The sequence below is a fragment of the Solea senegalensis genome, linkage group LG14 (assembly GCF_019176455.1).
Source record: "Solea senegalensis isolate Sse05_10M linkage group LG14, IFAPA_SoseM_1, whole genome shotgun sequence".
NCBI lineage: Eukaryota > Metazoa > Chordata > Actinopteri > Pleuronectiformes > Soleidae > Solea > Solea senegalensis.
Window position 1 is genome coordinate 8,586,751 of NC_058034.1, and position 18,405 is coordinate 8,605,155.

An 18,405-nucleotide genomic window follows, 5' to 3' on the forward strand; every position below is an offset into this window, starting at 1 on the left:
TAAATTTGACAAACTGCGATGGGTTTGTTTTTTTTTGAGCCACATGAGAAACTGTTGAATGTCAACTCAGATGAAGCCCTATGACACAACTTCCTCACCTTTTAATGGATAATGTTAATTACCACTGTTGGCTTACTGCTTGGTGTTAATGCAAATGCTGCTTAGCAACCATCAAAGATCCTCACGCTGGTGTCATCACTCACGTGGCCTGAAGGAGTGAAGATAGTGAAGATATGTTGGCCACAGTGTGAAGGTTTAGCTGCTTGGCCCCTTTTATAATGACTCTAGGAGTCTTGAGGAATGTGGGTTTGTCCTGCAGTCCGTGACTACCCCCTCTCTCCCTCTCCCTCTCTCTCTCTCTCTCTGTGTCTCTGCCTCACTCTGTGTCCCCTCCCCTCTCCCTAACAGGGCAATTCCCTAACTTTTCTCTTTTTCTCACAAGGCTATAGTTAAATATTCCATTCTGGAGCGCATATCCTGTCTCAAATTCCGACTCTGGGCTCCTCGACGCCAAAGGCTCTCCAGTTGTTGCAAGGTATTGTGTGCATTAGTGATCTCTGACAATCAACATATCAATAGCGCTGATGGTGACTATTGTTTTACAAGCGCGTTGTTTCACGGGACATTATCCCGCAATGCGCGTCTGCGGAATTGATGCGAGTTGTGCAAGTTTAAGATGCGCAAAGGTGGATGATACATTTTTAAATTATTATTATTATTATTTATTTTTTTTACATTTTTACATTTGTTGTAAAGAGTGTGTGAATCGCGACAGCTGCATTTTAAAACCGGCTTTTTTTTTAAATAGGGGAAACATATTACAGATTAATTTCTCGCCTTGCAGAAGTTGTCATAGTGTGGGAAAAGTGCAACTATTTATGTTCATTGTTAAAAGAACGTCTCCACTCGTATTTCAGAGGACACACGCCGCTGTTGCGTTTGTCTTCATTCATAAAGTTGTGGTGTCACACAGACAGAGGTTTGTGCTGCAATATAGTGGGAAAAAAAAACCACATTTAGTTTCTTCACACACACTATATATATGTGTGTGTGTGTGTGTGTGTGTGTGGTTAACGCTACTGTACTTTTATTTATTTATTTATTTATGACTTTGTGTTTGACATTGCTCTGGAGATTCCTCTGCTCTAATGCCTTGTGGGTTGACTGTGGTGTTTAATTGATTGTGTAGGAACCTGTTTTCATTTTGACAGCAGAGATCCTCAGCGCAGCTTCCTCTCGATAATCGATCAGGCATTTCTTTTGTTCACCATTGATCCCGCCCCCATCTAACGTCTCTCTCTGCATGCAACTACAACCACAGCTACTTTTGTCGTGTTTAATGGGGAAAAAAAGAAAAGCAAAACTGTAAGAATCAATTACCAATTGATTAGTAAATGAATCAATGAACTGATGTGTTTATTTATTTATTAATTATTTATTTATTTTATTGGAAAGGTGGAAAGTTGTCTGATTTGAGCCTCTTGTCTGTGAATATGATGTGGTTTATTGACTCTTCTATGGCAGTAAACTGAATATCTTTGGTTTATCAGTGTGGGATTATGTGGTTTGGGAATTTATTTTATGCACCATGAAAAATCGTGTGATATAGGAGATAAATAGGGCTTACATTATAATACAGTTATGTGTGTTTAATGTTATGTGGGGTAATGTTATTTATGCATAAATTAGGTACAGCTACATTCACATCAGTACTTCTTCACATTCATCTCTTTCTCTTTGTGCTTTAGCGAGTGCACAGCTCATCTACCCAAGCTTCCATTTTCCATTTAAATTGATCTGAGTCACTGGGATGTGTGGAGGCCATGTTTCTGTTTCTTTTTCTTACTTTGTCAGGCCTGATAATGTGGTTGGACTCATAAGTTGAGGGCTGCAGGCTGGATCTGCTCAGGTTATATATCACCAGGGGCCCGCAGTTCACTCTCAGACCTGTGGTGTATGTTGAGGTATAGAAGAGAAAATAAACCTCCTGGCTGTGCGGTCCAGCTGCACTCTGGGTGTTTTCCAATTTAATAAAGTCAGGACAGGCTTCGAAGACTGTTATCGTGTACTCTGTATGGGGCAAGGAAATGTGAAATGATAAGATATGGAAATCCAGTACTGTACAATAAATGAAATTTAAAGTCATTTAATTTGAGGTTTTTGGAAGTGCATTAATTGATCTAATATTGAGCTAATTGATCGTCATTGCATCACCATTTAACTCTTACTCAACTTTGACCCCTGTCCTTTCATCAGTCCTCCCTCTGGTCTGTCTCTTTGGCTGCCTCCAGGCACATGGCTATGGTTTAGGGCAGGGATTTCCAACTTATACGCCATGTCTCCCTTTAAATCCAAACAATGTCTACAAACGACTTGAAATAATACAGTGCAATGGATAAACTGATGGGTGGAGGTTGCTCTGCATGCAGTGATTCACAGGCCAAAAAACTACCTCGCCACTGAGATGTGTCACAGTTTTAGAAGCCTCCTGTTTTTCTATGTCTTTAATATGATTACAATCACGATGAGCAGCATTTTAATAACAATTAACAACTATGAAATATTTGTGTCTGTGTAGTCACGGAAAGACATTTTCCTGTCTACTGTCAATACATACAGTATTTGGTGTGTGTTGTTCTTCTCATACTGTATGTCTTCTCTTTCTTCAACATATCCAACAACAGTATATCCATTTCACAAGGTTGGTAAGGTCGGAAAAGGGTGAATAAACTTGATCTGTTGGATCAGTGATTTCCAATCCAGAAAATGAGCGCATTACAATTATGGATAAGGGGCAAAGATTCCATAACCTTTATCTCCTCTCGTCCTCTGTCTAGCCCCTACACTGGTGTGCACACCAAGACTGGATCCAGGTCTAGATCTTCCTGTTCACCCTGGGTCCACCACGGTGAACGGACAGTCAAGTAAGTGAGTGGTAACGACGGGGTGCTGCACTTGGAGGAACAGCCAGACAGAACCAATGGGATCAGGGAATCTGGCACAGATGCTGCTGGGATGGGCAGCGGTGTGTCTTGCAGCGGTCAATGTGGCATGTAGTCAAACTGGAAATGCACCGTTTGAGGCGAGCCGCTTAACCAGTGCTGTGGACCACAGAGGGGCGCAGCGGGTTCGACGCCGTGGCCAGGAGACACTGAGAGGGTAAGGATGAGAGTCTGCGTCTGTGTGTGAGTGTCACTGTCTTTGTCAAAGCCAAATAATCAGCAGTGCACGATACAGTCTGGTACTGATTTTGTTCACATTACAGTGTAGAAGTATCCACTGAGTTGCGTTAAGTTTGGTTTTGCATACACAGCTCAGAATATTTGCAGCTCTATCTGGAGAAGGTTTCAAAAAAAGAAATGACTTTCCCCTCGCTGCTTTCCTGGCAGCTCTCTTTCTACTGCTGTGCTTTCTGGGCAGAAGCCAAGATCGCCTTATACCAAATTATGCTGCTGAATACTACCACATTGTTTTCACAAAAACAGCACATGTTCAACCTTAACAGGCAGCTTGCCACACTGGATTCCCACAGTGTGTTTACAGCAAATTGACATTTTCGTGGGAAAGAGAGGGGAAATGCAGCTTTCCTTACATCTCATGGAGAATAATGAGAGAAAAGCATGACCCAAATTCCCTTGAGTGTATTAGTTGATCTGGAGAAAGTGGTTCAGGGCTGCTGGGGTGTGATCGCCGCCCCCGGTGTTTTACCTTGAGGCAAGCAGTGGGGAGAATGGTGTGTAACATGTGACACACATACATGTGTGTGTTTTTAAAGGTGTTGTTTATTTGAGTGCCTGTATGTGGGGAGTATCCAGTGAAACGGACTACAGGGATCACATCACCTCTCACCAGCTGCGACCCCTCAAGCCAACCAAACACCCCAGATCTAGGTGTGGGATGTATGTCAGTGTAGCAAATAAAAACGTTCTTACTGTATATTGAGCCCACAAAACAAAAGATGTTTTGTCGGGGCCCGTTTTTTGGTGTCAGCGTCAGTTATTCCAATCATTCTCCCATCTGTCCCAGCTTATGGTTCCCCCCCCAGTGCCAAGCCACAGGAAATGAGGTATTCGTATCACCCAAGGGGGGATATGAAAGGGGGCATTTGTTTCATTGCTGTAGGTGACAAAACAGCCGAAGGAATAACAGAGGTCAGGAGAGGCACACAAGAAAAGAAAGCAGAGCACTTAAGGAAATTAGATGAAAGACATGAAAAAGAAGATCAACAGTGAAACGGACAAAAAAACAAAACTTTGTAAATTGAGTTCAGTTGAGGCTCATTAATAGCGTGTGGCTAAGCCTACATGCAGTCTGGAACTGGTGTTTTTTTTCTTTTAGAAAAACATGTTCTGCACAGGTTCCAGCTGCATAATAGAAATAGAATTCAACTTTTATTTTATTATGGTTCATTTTGAAGTCAATTCCTATGTTTGCATTTATGGTTTATATGGAGTTATTTCACTTTTAATTCAATGTTCTTTATCCTGTCTGCTCCATCATGTGTTCACTGATAAACTGAGATGATTGGGATTGAGTTTGATGTTTTATGTTTTGTCTGCAGCTACAATTCACATTAACAGAGAGTGAAGGCCAGCGAAGAGAAAAGAGAAACCAGGAGACCTTGCACAATAGCATTTTTATTCCCGTCAAATAGTGTGGTTTCATGAAAACAAGTAACAAAAGCCCGAAGACTTTTTCCATTGCATTGTTAAGTTCTGGAAACACCACTGTGTTAGGAATGAATTGCTCATACAATGAGCTTTGTGTACTGAAATAAATAGGTGACAAATTTACACAGCATCCAGTGTAACAAACAAAAAACCATTTTTTCTTTGACAAAATAGTTCAACATCTTTTTGATTATTTTTATTGTAATACTAGGTGTTGCCTGGTAACTGTCACTGGAATTATTACTCACTGGAATTATCCCCAGATTTGAAACCAGCTCCCATGTTCTGATGCAATCTGGCCAAAGCAAACACGCTTAATGTGTTGAATTATTCTGCCGTATAACTGTTTCAGTGTCACTGGCTGAAACAATTACAGATCATCTGAAATCATTCGAGATAATTCGTCGTCATCTAACCACACTTGTGATGACTAATGTGTTGATATGTCTGATAGTGTGAGCCAAGTGTGTTTTATTCAGAAATCAGTGAATTTTACGACAAATCTTTGGTGCCAACACCGTCCAAGTCACTCGGTGCTATGGCAACCAGAGATAAACACCGGCTGGATATTCCTTAATGGAGTGTACGCAACGACCTTCTTCATTCACGCCGACAACCCAAAATACATGCAAACCCATGCTTGTGTCGTACCATAATGCTTTCATCCAATAGTTGCACCACAGTGAACTGTCTGTCAGTAACTCAGTACGGGCTTCACAGATTCTCTTTGTGGGAGATGGAGGGAGGTTAGTTTAATGATGGTCATTACACTGGCCTTGAGCTGAGGTGTAGTGTTTATTTGCTGGCTGGAGCTCCATATCCCCTGGTCTGTCTCTGGTAGTGCCCGGTCTTATGCTGACTGACTCTGATTTATTGGCTCCCACACTAAAGGCTGGCACTGGTCCACTCAAGGGGCGGCATCTGATCAGACTTTAGCCCGGGTGGCTGCCTGGCTTGTCTGCTTTACTAGATGAGTGATTAACTGTCTGGTTGGTTGAATAGAGAAGGAAAGTGTGAGGCAGAGATGGAGGGTTTCTCTCACTTTCTTTTTAATGCCCCCAAAAAGTTGAATATTTATAGATGAATGCAGTCTCTGGTGTTAAAATATCCGTTGGGAGTATTTTTGGTGTAGCCACTCATCCTATTAACTTGGCTCTGTTGTACCCAGTTCTGCTGAAAAGCGTCATTCTGGATGCTGGCTAACTTGGCGGACACTCAAGTCCCTTCTAGTATGTCCATACCACCTCAATGGTCTGGTTAGTATCCTCTATTTATACTCTGCCTCTACTACGTAGACGTTGAATGGAGAATAAAAGCATTTTCCTGTTTCCGATGGCTTCGTCACACCAGAAATAAGTGATATGAGGACAAGGAGCATAATGAAGACTCATGAAACACCTCCACGAGGTATTTGCGATAACTGAACATCTGCCAACTTCTCTCTTTGTGTTTTATGTGCTTCAGGGAGCATTTTAGGTTTTTATGTGTCTACCTTCTATATTTACTGTACATACAGAGTAAGACTGAGAGAGAGAGAGAGAGAGAGGGAGGATTATCTGGGACGGCTGATTGGCATGTGGTCTGTGAATAAAGCCGTTTCTGTTTAATGTCAGGCAGTGTAAAAAGATTTAGCCATCAGTCTGCTTCCCACATTCCACACTGCCACACACACTGACTCACAATAAATAAAACAAAAGTGCATTCTCGTGCATAAAGGCTCCTTGTGAGCATATTTCTGTGCAGAGCTGTGTTTGATTTACAGTTAAGTTATTTTTATAGCTGATCACAAACAGTATTAGTTTAGCCACGAATCATCCAAGTTAAGAAAGATGTTGGCATTTGATACATTTTGTTGTCATGGCACAGAAGAATAATCAAATATCTTCTCTGGGGTTTATAGGGTAGACCACAGTTTAAGTTAATTTAATATAGAGCTTAATCTCTTGTCTCTCAGCCAGAAGAGTCTTCACAACAAACATGGCCAAGTCCCTTCTTGGCTGCACTGCTAACAGTCTCTCACTCTGATTTTTCTCTTAATTGAATTCACTTTTTTTTAATGGCATGGGTTTAGCAGGACAATATTTCCAAGAAAAAAGGACCCATTGTTTTCTTGTCTCCATAATAATCACAGCTGCTTAAGTCTGGTGACTTTTACAGTTTAAGCAAAAATCACAAACTGCTTTCTTTTTTCCTTCCTTTCTTCTGAGCGATCATGAAAAGCTTTCAAACTGCAGACAGCTTTTATCTGCCATCTGAGTGAAGTTAAATTGTGCTTTTCATTACAATGAGACATTTTAATATGTTAATAATTTGTATTCATGTTCCATTCTACTTAAACTAAAACACAAGGTACACTAACTACTCATCTATCATTTATCACCACCTGTGGTTAAGTCCAGTGTGTAACATTAAGGAGGTTTTTATTATCAGATACTGAATATACCAGCCATAAGTATGTTTGTATAAGTGTATAATTGCCTTAAAAAAACCTCAGCCTCCTATGTATACTTCAGACCGTGGTCTTGCTTTAAAACCAGACTAAAAGGTCATGCGTGTCAGAATTAGTGACATCTGACTGCTGATTGTAAGAGACGGAGGACTTAGGCTCCACGTGATGAACATTTTGTGAGTTTATAGCGCACTCTTGTTTTGGGCAAAAGACTCAACGAAGAAGACCGAAACCATGGAAACTTGCTTGAGGTTATGTGAGGAAGATCACTGACTTGTACACATGTACTATTCCGCACTCAAAGAATACAAGGAAGTACAAATTAGGCCAAATTCCTGGTGAGAACTTGAAATATGCAGTCTCGGAAAACCAAGCATTTTTACTTTTAAGTAATGATACACCTTCCAAAATTCAATTTCTGCCATCAAAACGACTACACACTCCATTTTGTATGATCTCCATGGTTTGACCAACAAGTCTTGATGTTGCTACAGGCAGCTACATGGAAGAGTTTTGCTGAGGTGGTTCAGATGCCAGGCAGACGACCTTTGACCTATGACCAGTACACATGGACACAGACTCCTGACCTGGAGCCCTGGCAACTGTGAACTTATGGTCTGTGTCTTTATGAAAACAGATTGTCTGCAGTCATTTTCAGTGCCTGCCCAGCTCTGCCCTTCTTTGGAGCTTAGTGGAGGCTGCTGCTCTAAACTGCCTTAACATTTGACCCCTTGGATTCCTGCAAAGGAGCAGGACCCTCAGGCTACGGCCTCATAACAGCACTGGTGATTGAGCGTTTTCGAATAGTATAACTTTATATAACTCTCTGGTAACTAAAGGATACCATATACACTCAATACTTAACAAAATAATTGTGTTAATTGTGGAACATGTAATTTATTGAAAATGTCAAAAAGACTTTTATCTAAGTTCCATGATGATAAATGATATGCGAATACAAGCGAATAGATTTCTGATTATTATGGATGTTGATACTGTCTCCTCTTTTAAACTTTGAACCCTCACTACTGTGTTTGTTTTAACTCCATTCAACACCTATTTTCTCTTTATTGCTATTAATAGAAGTTAATGAGCCGTCCACAGAGCAGGAGGGAACTTCAAAGGCTTTGACATGGCCACTGAAGAGTTAATCTTCTTTAGATTGAATCCAGAGAACAGTAGGACATTTCAAAATTGAGGATAAACCCCTGGGGCTTAAACTCCTTTTTATGACAGTCTTTCAGTCTGTTTTACTTCTCCCTCAAAAGCCCCCTCTTTGCGATAGAAGAAGGGAAAGAGAGATGAAGAATAACAAACCATAGCACCTCAAAATCAGGCCTGCATAATCCTCCATATACTGCCATCCTCCAGTTCTAAAACAGTGGAAATTCTTGAACGTTTTCTAGCAAATTAGATCAGGAGGAAATGTGGTTCCCTGCTCATTAATTGACGGAATGCCGATGTCTCGATCGATGCATTTCTGAACTTTTTTGTGTGTGTTTTTTTCCCCCAGAAGTTCGACCCTCACCAAGCTTCTGCTGTCTCCTTTCGTTTCCATATCTCCTGCTTTCTGCTCCCACTCCTCCTCCTGCTTCTTCCTCTTCTCAACAGAAACTTGTTTTGCTTTCCCTCCCACTGTTCTCCTGTTCCTTTCCCACCGTCCTGTTTTCCCTTCTCCCCACTGCCGTTCCTCTTCCACTTTCCCTGCAAAGCCAGTCGTCACGTTTTCGCCTCAGCCCTCTCTGCTTTTGTCTTTTCTCCCGCGTCTGTTTTAGTTTCCCCCTTTTTGTCTGACCACTAATTCTGCCTACATAAATATATCTTGTCTGTTTGCCCACCTGTTTGTCTGTCTCTCTGTCCCCCACATACCATCTGGTAATGTGGTTGGAGGTGTACCCTGCTATCTATGCATCAGAGATTCAAACCCCAGCTGTCATCTGCCTGGTGACAGCCCCGGGTTACTATGGATGCTGTCTAGTGAGTAGGAAGGAGGGTCATCTGTTTCATGCTGGAGGAACTTGCAAAGTTCATCAGAGCAAACACTTCACCTTTAGCTCTAGTCTTGCAGTCCCCACGTTTTAACTGCATGTTCCATCTCATCTACATTTTTATGAGAGAAAAAGCCAATAGTCAGGTCAACTTTTTAAACTTGATTCATTCTAGGCTGCTAAAACTAGAATATCATAGCCACTGCAGTACCACTTTAGACCCTTTACATTATTTTAACTGCTCCCTTAAACGTGCCTCAACTTTATAAAAGTATATCAAACCGCTAGGGTATCCCTTGTTAAAGGCTTGTTAAATTATTCTCCAATTTTACTAGTCCTTGGTCTCTGTCAGCAAACACAGAGTGATGTAGCGTAATTTTAAACAGTCATAAATCGTGTCCAGGGGGCAGAAATGGACTAAAGTGAGATGTGATGTGATCCCTGAGGCAAATGACTCTACTATGAGCATCTGGATAAGGCTTTTTCACAATTTACCACGCTATGGTCCTGCAAACAAGAAACCACCAGCACAGATATACACATCATCATTATTATTATTATTATTGCCATTACACACTCTGAGAGGTCACCAAGGATATCATTACTACAACCACATGGTTGAAATCCCTTCAGCTTGTTAAACCGATTTATGCAGGGTATTTCACTTGAGTGCACACAGTGACTCACACTTCCTTATAGTATGTGCATGTGGAGTTGGGCTTTGGGATTGATGCATGTTGGTATTTTGGGTCCAGTTCTAAATAAACTGAGCTACAGGCAAAGGAGTGTAATTATTCATGGATGATAAAAGTGAAAGGGAAGTGTACTTTGCATTAGATTGTAAGGCAGCTGCACACTTAAGCACCACTGCACGTTTATGTGTGTATGAGCTTGTCATCTCTAGATGTGGTTTAGCCATTTCCTCGGCATAAAACTTTGTGGCTAACCTGTCAGGCCAGTCAAGCACTATATGCACTGTTATGACTCCTACATCTGTCAAACTGGGTCAAAGTTCACTGCAGGCTCCCTAGAACAGGAAGAATCAGAGCTGTATGAGGGGGGTGGGCAGCAAGGCGGAGGATGACTGGATACTTGCCAGAGGACAGGACAGCCAAGTCTGTGATTTGAGGAAATGGCGGAACCTTATTGTCCTTCAAATGTTAAATTTAGCCTTAAACGAAAATGAAAATCCTACGCCTCATTCTTCCCTCCATTCTACCTCCATCCATCACTCGAGGAGGCTTCGTATCAAAGGTTGTTTTGTTTATTCTGAAAGCAGAGCTGTGCAGGTCTTGGCCAGCTCAGAAGATTACTCAAAACTGTGTGTATTTGTTTAGGGATTTTTGCTAAAATATATTTGGGAGGTCTGGGTGAGTAGTGAGTTTGTTTGTTCTATCTCTTTGTCTCCGTCAGGCCCAATGTGTGTGGCTCTCGCTTTCATTCATATTGCTGTCCAGGATGGAAGACACTGCCCGGCGGGAACCAGTGTATTGTTCGTAAGTAATCCTTAAACTTTTGATACAACAATGCCCAGTGGAAAAGATAAAAAACAAAAAATGCCACTATTGGAAAACAAGTGAAAGAGCAAATTCTCTCCTGTCTTACCCTCTCCCCTCTCCTCCTCTTCAGCAATTTGCAGGAATTCCTGTGGCGATGGCTTCTGTTCCAGACCCAACATGTGTACCTGCTCGAATGGTCAGCTCTCTCCCAGCTGTGGAGCAGGAGCAGGAGGAGGAGGTCAGTAATGCTTCTAATCAAACACACGCACACACAGTATAGATATTCAATAACATGTTCTTCTAACATCAAACTTCATCATAATGGGATAAACAGAATCAAATTCTATCTGCATTCAAGCTGACACGTTTGTCCAGAGCAATTTACATTTATTCCCAAACAACTTTTATTATATATATATATATTTTATGGACCAAATGTTTTATCAGGGAAGAAAGGAACCGAAATGCTAATTAAAAAAAAAATAGCATTGCATTCAGCCATAAACTATGATTAAAGGATTTGTTTGACATTTTGGAAAATGTGCCTATTCTCTTTCTGTTGGAGAGTTCACTCATCTGTCATTACAGTTAGAATGAGGCTGCAGTCAGTTTACTTTGTCTTGCAGAGTCCAAAAAATAGTTAATTGTTCCCGCTGTTTCCAGTCTTTGTGCTAAGCTGAGCTTACGCTCTACTTATTATAGCCTTTGGCCTTTTCAGCGCCTTATCTCATCATTTATTGAACAAAGTGATTAGCAGAACAGAACCATAGATCATTGTTGCAAGTTTAAGTATAGAAATAATGAACTTCTGAACCAGCCAAGCAGCTCAGACTCCTGATGTAGCCAGTTACACTGTGCAGTTTCATCTTCTACTCATTCAATTGCTCTATAATTTTACAGAGGTAGTGGTTCCACCCCAGAATAGTTATGCAGCCAGTGTAATTGTAGCATGTAGAGTCCCAGGTTTGCACTAGAGACTGCAGGTCACCAGGTTTTTATCAGGATTAAAGTAGAGAGTGTGGCCACTCCAGCTCAGTCTGCACGTGTGTGAGCACACACACATGCAGAGTGTGTGAAATCACATTTGTCTTTGTGAGATCAGTGCATTGTGTGCAGGGTTTAAGTATGAAATTATTATGTACAGCACACGCTGGAAAGCAGCACTCGGGGAGCAAGCAAAGTGTAGTTCAGCTTTATTGCTTCAATTGTCCTGAGTCAGCTCGTCGGTTCATTCCTGAAGTCAGACACTTTTCACATGCTCACATTCCATTACACACACGTAGCTGTACACACAGGTAGACTGCAGACAGATAGAATACCGTACATGTATGTTATGACCCAGACGTGTAAAGTGGGATCTGTTCCAAGTACAAGTAAGGATGACCCTTAGAGGAAGGACGCAGAGGATTGGGTGGACAAAAACAGTCTCTGACCTATATGGCAGCATACACACATTTCTCCTGCAGAGTCAGTGCTTTGGCAAGACTCGTGTCCCTCAGAGACCGGAATGACACTTGAAAGTGAAGTAACTGCGAGAGCTTTGCAGAAGAGGGAACTAATTGATTGTCACACTTGGTGATTCTCAGTTTCTCTCAGCTGGGATTTATGGTGATTTTTTCCTCAGCTCTATAACGAGTTGCTCTATGATCTGTTAAATACATTGTTAATTTTTGCCATGCCAGATGTTGATTAGTGTACATACATCACCCAAAACGTTTTCAACGCTCCAAATACATAAAAATCTATATTTCTAACTAATGGACCGTCTAATTTTGATTGCCTTTTAATGACTTCATCTGCTTTACCCTTCTGTGCACTCATTTCTGAGCTAAAGCCCGCATGAAAGGCCAGAGTAAGGAAGGAAATATTGGGTAGTGCTAGTTACACCTACCCATTGTCATTTTCTATGTGTTCTGCTGCTGAAGCTCTCTCAATAAAGTGAAAAAACACAGGGGATCTAAATGAGACAAGCCAACAATACCCAACAGCCAATGCTACTTCCCAGTGTCATCAAACTAAGTGGTTTTGGTTGAGAGACCCCAAACTGTAGAAATGAATGCTGTGTGTTTAAACACTTGGTTTTAATTTATTGGTTTTTATCAACGTTACAAAGCCTTGTAATTGGACTATTGTAGTGGCAAACACTATGCATTGTACTGCTCCTCTTTCCGTTCAATAGGATCATTTAGTGCAGTTGGAAACAAGCTGCAACTCAATGGAGATCCGTTTGGAAACGCCAATTTCCTCGGCCTTAATTATACAGCCTGATTCTAGCACCCTGCTCCAATGGGTTATAGATAGCATCTCTATGCCTTGCGTCTTGCCTGTGGAATGCAGACATTCAAATAAATCAGAAACAGATTTGTGATTTTCTACTGGAGCCACACCATGTGTTTATGTGGATAGATCAGCAGATGGTCAGAAATGTACACATGTTCAGAAACAGTGAAAGGAAAAGCCAGGGCGGTCTTGGAGTTGCATGAAACGTGTTTACTGATAACCTGGAGATATACGTCACTTCCCAGACAACAAGGGCTAGTAAGTCGGCCTTAAAGAAAACCAGACATTCTTACAGCAGAGCAGCTGTGCACAGAACCATACAGGGTCATCTTTATTACCTTGTGACTTCCTATAACCATAATTATGAAATTATGACCATGGTTATTCTCCACCCCAATTGCTGAGAAACACCTGTCTTTAAACTGACTTCTATTGTAGGGTTGAATGTGGGGGTGGATGCATGTTAGACGGATCAGGGGAGGGGAAGACAGGAGAGAAAGAGAGGCACCACAGACAATAAAGGTTGGACAAGACAACATAATACCATGACAGGGTAGTATCTTAAATGTCTGCCAATAAATCCTCCTTAATGTTACATACAGTACTGGACTGTTAATGCAAATGTTGCTTGGTCTTGTTATGATGTATGGAAGCAAATCAATTGGTCTGCCAGCTTAGGCTAGAGACGTGAGTTACTGTCTCCACAAATAAAAAGGTGAAGGCCTCAGATTTTCCAAAAATCAGCCTGCTGTGACGGCATCTCATATAGCCTTCCATTTCATTTCATTACTTTGCCCAACACTGAAACTGCAGCTGACCAGTCTCTGGTCCCTGGCGTCTGAGTAAATCAGGACAAAACACAGCTGTAAAGTTCCTCAGCTTTCCATCAGACATGTGTGGCCATGCACCCAAACACACACACACATACACATGTGCGTGTGCACGAACACACACACACACACACACACACACACACAGAAAGCTGGACTTCCTGTGTTTCGCAGCCTCTCGTAAAAAACACCCAGATGTGAGCGGCTCACCGACGACACTACCAGAATACAGAGGTGCATTGTGGTGCCTCAAAGCTACACCCAACTCGTTTTGCTCCGTATGCGTGGAAGACTCACACATAGATGCGCGCGTGCGCACACATCCTGTTGCTCTGCACGTGTAGCTGTTCAGACACAGGCTATTGGGGCAAACCATGCCTCTTCACCTGTGGGGGATGGAGTGCCATGAAAAGGGGGAGTGAGCTGCAAAGTCAGCCAGTGAGATCATCGTCTTCTGCCTCCAAATAGGCTTGTTTGCTTCCTTCTCCTCCTTTTCCTCCTATCTAGTTCCTGTAACAGATAAAACACATGAGCTGAATATCTGTTACTTATATACCTTCAGTCTCTTTCCATCCTATCAGCACTTATCCCATCATCCTTTATTCCTGAAGGCAGAAACATCAGTGACTACAAGTGGACAGAAAGACTCTTGCTGCAGAGTCTCTTTCCCCATCCACCTCACTCTGCCAAATACTTTCCCAATACTTTCCCCTGCCTTGACCTATTTGAAAATATGTTTTCATGGGGAGGGGGACTTGTTGAAAAATGCATGAGCTTACCCAAGATGCCCTTTGTTTTGTGTGAGTCTAGGTTACAGCTCACTAGAATGGTTTCCGCCACGGTTTGCTCCACAGTTGGGAAAACAGCAATTATTTACTGCAATAATTATTCTTATTCTTAGAAAGTTTCACATCACTGCCACTTTGCATTGGCCCGAGTGAAGACAACAGAGTCAAATGAGCACACTGTGGCTTTACAGAGCTTAAGGTGAAACCTGATAGGACGACTTGACTGAACTCCCATGAGAGTGAAAGCGAATGATGGAAAGTGAGGGAGAGAGAGAGAGAGAGAGAGCCAGCAGTCTACACTAACATAAAAACCTGGATTGCCCCAGAGCCCCAAACTATTTGCTTTAATTGATGACCATATGTTGCCATGACGTTTTCTGCCAAATCTGTGCATAGAGTCTGCCAAGTGTTGCATATGAAAAAGATTCTTCCAGACTTAAGATGCATTAAGTACATGGAGACATGAACGCTTTGTTGACAATCTCTGCCTTGCATTTACTGAAACTCCGCAGGGTCCAAGATATGTACTATTGACTTTGACTCATGTAACTGAAGTCTATGCATGTAAGTAAGCGACGGTCGTTATGATGAGGAACTACCTGAGAGTGGCTCATCATGACTCACACAAGTATTTAGTGTGCTTGGGCACAGTCAGAATAAGTGGATGGATTGTCGCAGCTGAAATGTCCCTTGTTGGCAAGTGTGCATACACAGAATTTGTCATTAGAAAGAGTCACCTAAGGGGAAGCCCAGTCATTTCCCTTCTTCTGCTGCGCGCAACTTACAGAGGGAGAGAGACATAGTGGAAAGCGAAGCGGAAAGAGGGAAAGGAAATTGATGTTAAACTTGCATTTAAGAGATAGACAGATGAGCATGAAAGGCACTGGGGGAATAAGGGAAAGTGGATGAAGGAAGAACAATAAGAGCACAAGGTAAAAGACAGTAAGACATCCACCCGGGTCGAGCCTGAAGGATGAAGTAAAACAGGATGTGAGAAAACAGTCAGAGAATGCAGTCTGCTGACATCCAGCACTGTAGGTGTCTGCTCTCCTCTTGTGTGTGGTAAAAGGCTGGCTCAGCTGAAAGATGCTGAGCTGTCGGCCAAGAGGACCAATTAGTTTCTCTTATGGAAGCTGCAGCTACGTGTTTAAGACCAGCTCACACTTTGACAAAGCAGTCTGCCCGCCGGAAGGTCCTGTTTCAGATTAGAACAGCCAGTGTCACAGTAGCTCTACTTGTCTGTTTACTCAAAATGGCATGCTTTCTTTCTTTGTGCATCCTGCTACGTTTGACTTACACCCCTTACCCAGTTTCCCTCTTCCCTCTCCTCTCAGCAAATTCCTGAATGACAGACTGTAGCACACAGCTGGCTTGACTTATTGCCTGATCCCAGTCGGCTTGATTTTTTTTTGGTTTTGTGGCCTGGGGGCCTTTGAGCTTTGTCTGATAAAACAGAACTAACAGAAAATGTGAAGATGTTCTTAAACAACTCTTAGAGTGGGTTAGAATAAAAAACAAAAACCTTACTGTAACCAGTCAGTCAGCTAAATTATATTATTTGACACTAAACATAGCTTATTTTTCTTGATAGAACGAGAAGAGTGAAGTTTCTAATGTTGATTTTTGAAGTGCATCTCAGTCCTTCTCATCACCCTCATGTCCCTCTCTGTTTCTTGTCTCCTACAGTTCAGTCCTGCAACATCAGGTGTATGAATGGAGGCAGCTGCGCCGAGGATTCGTGCTCCTGCCCGAATGGCTACACAGGCAGCCACTGTGGCCAGCGTGAGTGGAAGCTGCTGCAGCTCTGCAGACTTTTTGCTTCGTTTCTTATTTAGACCTTGTTAGTCAATTAAGACCTGTTTTTAGACTAGTCTAATCCTTTTGAAAGGTTAGACATGTTTTTGGAGTTAAGTGAGACATGACGTGAGGAGGGTTAACATCACTGGCCAAAGGACTGATGTCATCCGTGACAATCTTCACATATGTTTGTAATACAAATATACAATGCAGCGTGTGTTTATGCGTTAGTGAAGCAAGTTATTCAACAGTGAAGTCATTTGAAGCTAAATGAAAGACCAGTGTTTGTGTCTGTGACAAGAAAAGAGTGTGTTAATTTGTAGCTTCTCTGTGATTCACTCTCTGTCTCTGTCTCCCGTGTCTCCTGTAGCTGTGTGTGAGAAAGGCTGTCAGAATGGTGGACGCTGCATCGGGCCCAACAGATGCGCCTGTGTTTATGGTTTCACCGGTCCACAGTGCGAGAGAGGTGAGAGCTCATCCTCCTTTCCGTTTGTCATTGCTCAGGATGGGATTTGTTTCTTTTTTGTCGCCTCGGCACATCGTGGTTATTATGCTTCTCCATTAGTGATAGTACCTGGTACCTGGTGCTTTTTTTTTAGTTCCTGCTCAGGTGCCGTTCCAAGCGAGCTGAGCCGATATTATGAGTGACTTCATCAGACTGCCGGCCACTGATTGGTCAGAGTGTGGTCACTGGAAGAAGAGCACAAGAATCAAAGCGAACAATGCCCAACTGTAGATCAGTTAAAAAGAATCAACAATCCTGAAAAATTTTGCAAAGAAATGTCTAAAATCTCATCATTTAACAGAGCAGTGTGGTGTATTTAGTGACAGCACTGCTGAAAGCCTGCGATCGCCAGTGGCGAGCTACATCACAAATCCAAGCCGCTGTATTCAGTGACTGTGTCAGAGTCTGTGCTCCGGTCATGGAGGAAGTGCTTAGCAAATCTTTTTTAATGAACTGATTCTAAGGATTTAGTTGGCCATCAAAAACAACTGCTTTACAAGTCACTAGTCACTAGTTTGTGTGTGTCGTGAATAAAACAAGGTTGCAGCAATTTCATGCAGCCGTGCTGTGATGACCCCGCCCATGTTGAGGAGGTACTATATTGTAATGGAAAACCAACCAAACTGTGTAGAGGCGGGGCGAGGGGAGCTGGTACTATGTAGTGGAAAAAACGGCATCATTTGATTGGCCAAACTGCCTGATTGGTGAGGTGGTAGACCATGTGACCCTGCGTTTTGTCAATACATTCCCTACAACGCACACTAAACTGGTCAGATAAATATCGTACCAGGAAAGCTTTGACGTGGTCATGCAGTCAGGAGTGCTGTTCCCATCAGATGTGCTACTGCATTACTTCAGCGCTGAGTGAGCAGGCTCTTCTTTATGCAGCGTCAGACAGACAGTTGGTGTGTATCTCCTGGGCATTAAACAGAGGCCTGTAATATGTGTGTGTGTGTGTGTGTGGTGGGAAGCATTTGGAAGAAGGTAGCACATTTCTGTGGCAGAAGAAAAAAAACCCCGTCTGAATTGATGGCTACTTTTAGACTCTGCTCACCTCAGTTCACCTTTTCAGAGAAGGAGAGAGATGTTTATGCCTTCATGTGTGACCTTACTGTGACCCTCACCTTTTTGTACCTCCCTCTTCCTGCCCCCCCACTGTTACCTGAACTGAGGCAGGACAATGGCTTGGCCCTTAATTGCACACACCTCATTTATCTTTTTGGCATTCCACTTTTACTTTCTCATATCCCTCTCTCCTGTCCTCCTTTCCTCTTTACTGTAGCAATTGTCACTTTCCTAGCATTTCTTCCACTCTCCGTGAAACTCAAGTGTCTTTGTTTTCTTGGACAAAACAACATCTGAGGGGTTGAGTTTGTCAGAGGCAGCTCAAAAGACATCTGGCAACAAATACTATCCCCCGTCCCGCTCCTCAACATCCCCACAGGACTGACAGAATAGACTTTCTTTGTGGAGTAGTCATGGACATTTCCTGATGAGGAGAGGAGACAGAGCGAAAGAGAGAGATGGAGGGGAGGAGATGAGGGAAAGGGGAGGAATTGGGTGAAAATGAAAATAGACTCCCCAGCTGTGTACACACAG

At 42.4% G+C, this 18,405-nt stretch overlaps 1 protein-coding gene across 1 annotated transcript in view; it reads left to right on the plus strand.

Annotated features, from left to right (window-relative positions):
• Positions 1-395: 395 nt before the first annotated feature.
• Positions 396-18,405, plus strand: part of fbn2b (fibrillin 2b) — a 57,468-nt gene continuing 39,458 nt past the window's right edge. Inside the window, exons 1-6 of the mRNA XM_044044082.1 lie at positions 396-535; positions 2,838-3,159; positions 10,521-10,603; positions 10,737-10,844; positions 16,191-16,286; positions 16,672-16,767. Coding sequence (XP_043900017.1) covers positions 2,981-3,159; positions 10,521-10,603; positions 10,737-10,844; positions 16,191-16,286; positions 16,672-16,767 — 562 coding nt within the window. The 5' untranslated portion in view covers positions 396-535; positions 2,838-2,980. The remainder of the gene's footprint in view (positions 536-2,837; positions 3,160-10,520; positions 10,604-10,736; positions 10,845-16,190; positions 16,287-16,671; positions 16,768-18,405) is intronic.